This window comes from Sprattus sprattus, assembly GCF_963457725.1.
Source record: "Sprattus sprattus genome assembly, chromosome: 9".
Classification (NCBI taxonomy): domain Eukaryota; kingdom Metazoa; phylum Chordata; class Actinopteri; order Clupeiformes; family Clupeidae; genus Sprattus; species Sprattus sprattus.
In genome coordinates, this window is record NC_137928.1 from 3,411,965 (window position 1) to 3,419,464 (window position 7,500).

A 7,500-nucleotide genomic window follows, 5' to 3' on the forward strand; every position below is an offset into this window, starting at 1 on the left:
GTGTGTGTGTGTGTGTGTGTGTGTGTATATGTGTGTGTGTGTGTGTGTGTGTGTGTGTGTGTGTGTGTGTGTGTGTGTGTGTGTGTGTGTGTGTGTGTGTGTGTATATGTGTGTATAAGACCCAGGCCTCACACCGGCTGTTTTACAACTCTGGAGCTGCCATTGATTCTGTCCTCAAAACCTTAAAACTGAGCACCACACGTGTGTGTGTGTGTGTGTGTGTGTGTGTGTGTGTGTGTGTGTGTGTGTGTGTGTGTGTGTGTGTGTGTGTTTGTCTCATAAGGATACTCTTCGTACTCAAAATGTCATCTTGACTTCACGTGGACCCTTCGTCACTTTCCCAAACTCAACCACAGTTGTGAAGGTTCTGTTGTGATGTATGTCATGCTGTGTGTGTGTGTCTGGATTGTAAATGTCAGGTGTTTCTGCATCACGTCTCTGTGGCTGAGATTAATTTGGATGTGAGAGTAGCTGAGTGACTCGCCTCCTCTCTGAGCCGCTGGAATTCCCCACCGTTGTGGGCTCGTAGTGTGTGTGCGTGTGTGTGTGTGTGTGCGTGTGCGTGTGTGTGCGTGTGTGCATGTCATGACCGTTGATGCCTGTCCCTCTGGTATCTGTAGACTGGCGGGAGATGTTCATGTGTGTGTCCCATGTGTGTGTGTGTGTGTGTGTGTGTGTAGACTGGTGTAGAGATGTACATGTGCATGTGTGTGTGTGTGTGTGTGTGTGTGTGTGTGTGTGTGTGTGTGTGTGTGTGTGTGTGTGTGTGTGTGTGTGTGTGTGTGTGTGTGTGTGTGTGTGTGTGTGTGTGTGTGTGTGTGTGTGTGTGTAGACTGGCGTGGAGATGCGCTGCAAGAACAGAAGCTTAGCTGGTGTACTTATCTAGTAGGAACACTTGCTCCAAACTGAGTGGGTTGACCTGACGTGTTAAAGGAGTAGTCCTCAATTATAATCCAATATCATATAATTACATAATTCAGCCCTTTTCTCGTCTGTAGTACATTAAACAGAGAAGGAGGCTGGAAGCAGTAGACTAACCCACCAATTAGAAACGTTGCTTCGGGAGCACTAAATGGAGAGGTGTTTTTAAAGGCTGTTGAGTTCAAATAACAGCATTTTGTCATTAGGATAGAGGACTGTACCTTTAAATAGCCATGTAACAGTGCCTTAATCATGGGTCCACAAACAGAATGGTTTTTGTTCTAGTTTGTTTAGTCACAACAGTGCCATATATTCAGTGGTGAAGGGTCCAAGCACACTTATGCTTTGCATTTGCAGTTGGAGCTAGGCTGGTGTCAGATCTAGGGTTAGGTGTAGGTTCATGTATGAGCTAGGCTTCTGTCAGGTGTAGGGTGAGTTGTAGGTTCATGCAGGTGGATCTAGGCTTCTGTGAGATCTAGGATGAGGTGGAGGTTCATGCAGGTGGAGTGTGGAAGCACTACTGATTCCTTTAGATAACTGGTGTGTCACACTGGACTTCATGGTATAGCCACACTGTGACCATGTCTATGCAGTATGAAGTGTCACACTGTACTTCATGGTATAGCTACACTGTAACAATGTCTATAATATGTAAAGGGTAGATGTACAGTATGAAATGTGGGTGTAGAGTGGACATGTGTTGGAGGGTTGAAAGTGAGCCTCAGTCGTCATGGCGATCTCTTTGAAGTCGTCTGCATTCCTGTTGGATGCAGAAATCGACCCGATTTATTCACAAATGACAAACAGATGGTCCGGTCTTCGCTCCTGTCATATGCATTACTCGGAAAGGGAGTTTTAAACCAAATGGATGTGGGAAAACGAAATGGTGAAAGAGAACAGTAAATGTTTTTTTTTTTTTACTGTAGGCAGAGAAAACAGTCTCTCACCACTCATGTGACATGAAACAGCCCTTTGTACTGTTTCATCTGTGCTCAAGATGGAAAGTCCTTGTGAAAAATGCTTAACTGTGATCATTTCCATTGTTCACTGTCATCATTTTAAAACACTCTACGTTGCATGTTCTTTGAAAATGAACCTCGGCCCGCTGAGCTGGATTTCTACACACGGGTGTCTGTGACACGGTCTGTCAAACGCGGCTCAAACTCAAACCAAATGTGCCGGTGTTTACGTTGGAACCTTAAATGAAAACAAATGTCATCATTTCGGTCTCGTAGTTGCAAGCACAGTTGCTTGGCAGCGTTGTCAAGGCAACCACAAGGTTTACCCCTTATGACATCACAAAGGGCTGCGCGCTGGCGTCTGAGGCGGGTTTTGAAAGGGTTTTTGTGAGACACAGACACACTGCATCGTGAGAGCTAAAGGCTATTGGCTATTTTGGTAGATGACAGGAGGAAGAGGCTGTTTAAAGAGGAAGGAACTGTGATCTCTTCAGGGGATCGTGGCGTGGTAGAGAGGAGGAAGTTCTGATTTCCTGGACGCGTCTTTTACAGACGCACCTTCAGGGTCTTTTACACGTGCACCTTTAGGGTGCTCAGGGTGGCTGTGGGGAGATCTGGGGTCAGAGGTTAACTGCACTCTCATGCCGATTGGACAGACACACACACACACACACACACACACACACGACTGCAGAAGTGAGAGGGCGTGTCCTCTACTGAGCTCTGGTTCCCTACTAAGCTGTACTCTCTATTCCAGTCATGCCTCACAAGCTCAGAGACTGCACCCCTACATCCCTCTCTCTCTCTTTCTCTTTCTCTCAGAGACGGCAGCCCTACCTCTCTCTACTCGGTGTGTGTGTGTGTGTGTGTGTGTTTGTGTGCGTGTGTGTGTGTGTGTGTGTGTGTGCCATCTCTAACCCATGATGGGTAATGTGAATCTGTGCCGTATCTAAGCTCTCCCTTGACCCCTGATCTTGAAGACTTCCTCTTACAGGAAGCATGCTGACTTCCACAACACAGTTCAGAGTTCTGAGTGTGTGTCTGTGTGTGTGTGTGAGAGCTTGTGTTTAGGTCATTTAGTATGCCAGTGAGTGTGTGTGTGTCTGTGTGTGTGTGTGTGTGTGTGTGTTTAGGTCATTTAGTATGCCTGTGTGTGTGTGTGTGTGTGTGTGTGTGTGTGTGTGTGTGTGTGTGTGTGTGTGTGTGTGTGTGTGTGTGTGTCCTCAGAGGATGCTTGGTCAGCAGCCTAGGCTTTGGGTGGGAGGCCTATGTTTAGGTTCCTCGCTCCCTCACTCCCTCGCTCGCACACACACAAACACACACACACACACTACCTCACTCCCTCCCTCGCTCGCCTGTTTGCTCGTTCGCCCTTATTTTAGGCCCATCTCCTTGGGTCTGCTGGCCTCATATGTTACTAAGCAACAGGCCGTTTGTTTTGGATATCACAAGCGCAGGGCTTTTTTTCGGAACCACTCTCTTGAAATCTAAACATGACCATGGCGTGCCGCCGTAAATCTGTCAAAGCAGTGTCCGTGGTCTCCTAGTTCCTGGTAAGCCAGTGGTAACCCCAGCGCTGTGACCGGGATTTGCCAAAGTAGTGGCAGGAATGTGAATCTGATAGTTGTGTGAGAGAGTGTTTGTGTGTGTGTGTTTGTATGTGTGTGTGTTTGAATTTGATAGTTGTGTGAATGATGTGATGTTGGTTGTGGAGTACCTTTAAAGTCTTTACAAATGTCATGTGTAATGTGTGTGTGTGTGTGTGTGTGTGTTTATGATTCAGATGCACCAATACAAAGCTGTGTATTTTGATTCAGCAGCACTAATGTGTGTGTGTATGTGTGTGTGTGTGTGTGTGTGTGTGTGTGTTTATGATTGAGCAGCACTAATGTGTGTGTTCTGTTGTGTTTAGCAGGAGAAGCCGAAGCTGATCGATCCCCTGGACTATGAAGCGGTGATCTCAGAGTTGGAGGCGGAGCTTAGGGAGGACCCCCATCAGGACCTGCTCCTCTTCCCTGAACATGACTTTACCGTAAGTACACTACATGATGCTCCTTTTCCCTGAACATGACTTTACCGTAAGTACACTACATGATGCTCCTCTTCCCTGAACACGACTTTACTGTAAGTACACTACATGATGCTCCTCTTCCCTGAACATGACTTTACCGTTAGTACACCAAATGATGCTCAGTGTTTAAAAAACGCACAACTTTACAGTAAGTACACTACATGAGGCTCAGTGTTTAAAATCACATGGCTTTACCACAAGTACAAAACACGTATCACTAGGGGGGAAATAATAAATTCTTCGATTCCTCTCGATTCTCTCTAAAACGATTCGATTTTTTATATTTGTTTTAAATTTTGTGTTGAAATGCAAGCTTCATCGATTAATGCATTTTTCATAGAAAGTCATAATTGTGACAAGGTAAAGCTTTTTCTCTTATTAAAAGAATAGAGAAGGTAATTCATCTGTTGATTTTCTTTAATTATCAAACACAAAGTAGGAAGTCATTTGAGACTCTGAGTAGCAAACTCAAATGTTTTTAAAATCGAGATGCATCGATAATCGTTTTATCGGTTTATAATTGATAATCAGTAATCGTTTTAGAATCGATAATCGGTTTAGAATCGAATGGTTGACCTCTGAATCGGAATCGAATCGAATCGGAATCGAATCTTGAGGTGCCAAGAGATTCCCACCCCTACGTGTCACACTGTAACAATGTCTATAATATGCAGTATAATGTTGTGGATGTGAAGTGGACAAGGCTAAATGTTTAAAAACACAGAGCTTTACCAAAAGTACAAAACACAGTTTTTTTACAACAACCAGCATGTGTCTGTACGTCTTATAGTATTTCTCTATCTTTTTCTCTGTCTGTCCATCTATCTGTCTGTCCATCTGTTTATCTGTCTGTCTGTTTGTCTATTTTGCTGTATGGTCAAATGGTATTTCTGTCATTTCATTTCCTGTTTAATATCAGCTGGTTGTTGCCATGGAAATAATTGCTGACATTGCATCAAGCCTTAATGGCCTATTGTCCTGCAGTGCTTGTGTCTGCATGTGTGTGTCGGTTTTAACAGAAAGTGAGGCTAAGCAGGTTGTGCTCTGTGGCTGCTTATCTTAACAAACACACACACAAACACACACACAGACAAACACACACACACAGAACCTTTTGGTCAGTGGTCTATGAATTCCTGAAACGTGAATTGCTGAGCAGTACGCTTTTATTCCTCTTGACTCTGAGGTCTCGACCTTCTGACAGTTACAGTCAGCCAGTGTGTGTGTGTGTGTGTGTGTGTGTGTGTGTGTGTGTGTGTGTGTGTGTACAGAGATGGTCTGGCTCAGGGTGCGTGTGATGTAAGTGTGTGTGCATAGCTCTGGCTGGACGGCGATCAAAAACACAACAGTAAAAGAGAGCTGCCTGCGGAGCGGAGATGAAGCAGATCTAGTGTCATATATATCAGGCACTGCCCTGAGTCTATTTCTGTTTGCAGCACAGGCAATGTGATGATGTGTGTGTGTGTGTGTGTGTTTGTGGTTCTGTTTTGTGCGTGTGTGTGCGCACGTGTGTATATTTTGTTGGTGCGTGTGCGTGTGTGTGTGCGTGTGTGTGTGCGTGTGTGTACGTGTTTGTCTATGTGTGTGTTTGCGTGTGTTACTATGTGTGTGTTTGTGTGTGTTACTATGTGTGTGTTTGTGTGTGTGTCTATGCGTGTGTTATGTGTGTGTGTGTGTGAGCATGGTAATGGCTGCACTGCTTCCTCTGCATGTCAGAGAGGATGTGGTCCAGTGGCTCTGTCACAGTAGGGCGAAGCACTACGTGCTCCGTTATGTGTGTGTGTGTGTGTGTGTGTGTGTGTGTGTGTGTGTGTGTGTGTGTGTGTGTGTGTGTGTGTGTGTGTGTGTGTGTGTGTGTGTGTGCGTGCATCTGTGTACATATGCGTGCATATGTCTGTATGACTGTTTGTGTGTGTGTCTATGTGTGTGTGTGTGTGCCTGTGTGTACATATGCAGGCATGTGTGTGTGTGTGTGTTTATGAGTGTGTGTGTGAGTGTGTTTGTGTGCCACAGAAAGTAACACAGGTCACACATACACACACACAAACACACACACCCTAGTAAACATGCAGGACATTCAGTAGTTCGGCCTGTTGGGTTTCCACTGCTGGCAAACATGCAGGGGTTCAAGCTGAGGCCAACAGTGATCTGCAAACATGACAGAAACATGCACACACAATAACACACACACAAACACACACACACACACACACACACACACACACACACACACACACACACACACAATAGCACAGAAGCAGACTCTGAGACCAACAGTGATCTGCACACATGACAGAAACATGCACACACACAATAACACACACAATAACACACTCACACACACACACACACACACACAAAAGCACAGAAGCAGACTCTGAGACCAACAGTGATCTGCACACTTGAAAGAAACATGCACACACACAATAACACACACACACACACACACACACACACACTCACACACACACACACACACACACACACACACACACATACAAAAGCACAGAAGCAGACTCTGAGACCAACAGTGATCTGCACACTTGAAAGAAACATGCACACACACAATAACACACACACACACACACACACACACACACACACACAATAGCACAGAATCAGACTCTGAGACCAACAGTGATCTGCACACATGAGAAACATGCACACACACACAATAACACAGAGGCACACTCTACTGTAAACATAGGCCCTGGAGAAGACTACATGGGTCACAGCAGGAGGCTTTGGAGATGGACTAACATAAATATGTGTGTGTGTGTGTGTGTGTGTGTGTGTGTGTGTGTGTGGTGTGTGTGTGTGTGTGTGTGTGTGTGTGTGTGTGTGTGTGTGTGTGTGTGTGTGTGTGTGTGTGTGTGTGTGTGTGTGTGTGTGTGTGTTTCATGTCTATCCGTGTGCAAATGTGTGTGTGTGTGTGTGTGTGTGTGTGTGTGTGTGTGTGTGAGTGTGTGTGTGTGTGTGTGAGAGGCCCCTGGCACAGATTGCATGGGTTGCATCAGGGAGGTTGGCCGTGGACTAACATAAACAGCTCACGCTCATGGAGATGTTGTAAGGCGTGTGTTGCCCTAGCAACTACTCCAAACAGTAATACTAGACAGCTTTGATCACTGGATGGACTTTTATTTTCCACTTTATGCAAAACCGGCTATCAATGGAGAGGGAAATGTTAGATTGAATCCAGTGGCAAATTAAATCAAATCTATTCAAGCGTGCATGAGTTATATCGACATAAAGCCATTTGTCAGACACTTGTATTCAAAGCAAGGCACAGTATTATCAGTGTTTACATTATTATATCATTGAATGAACCTATGACCTTGGTGTTGATACCACACTGCACGACCATCTCAGGTACAAGAACATGGTTTAGCACGACCATCTCAGCTACAAGAACATGGTTTAGCACAACCATCTCAGCTACAAGAACATGGTTTAGCACAACCATCTCAGCTACAAGAACATGGTTTAGCACAACCATCTCAGCTACAAGAACATGGTTTAGCACAACCATCTCAAGGCCCCGTGATTACC

General features: G+C 45.2%; 1 protein-coding gene across 1 annotated transcript in view; it reads left to right on the forward strand.

Moving 5' to 3' along the window:
* The window catches only part of dock10 (dedicator of cytokinesis 10), a 104,796-nt gene that overhangs the window by 11,354 nt on the left and 85,942 nt on the right, over positions 1 to 7,500 (forward strand). The window contains exon 2 of the mRNA XM_080844923.1: positions 3,793 to 3,912. Coding sequence (XP_080701049.1) covers positions 3,793 to 3,912 — 120 coding nt within the window. The remainder of the gene's footprint in view (positions 1 to 3,792; positions 3,913 to 7,500) is intronic.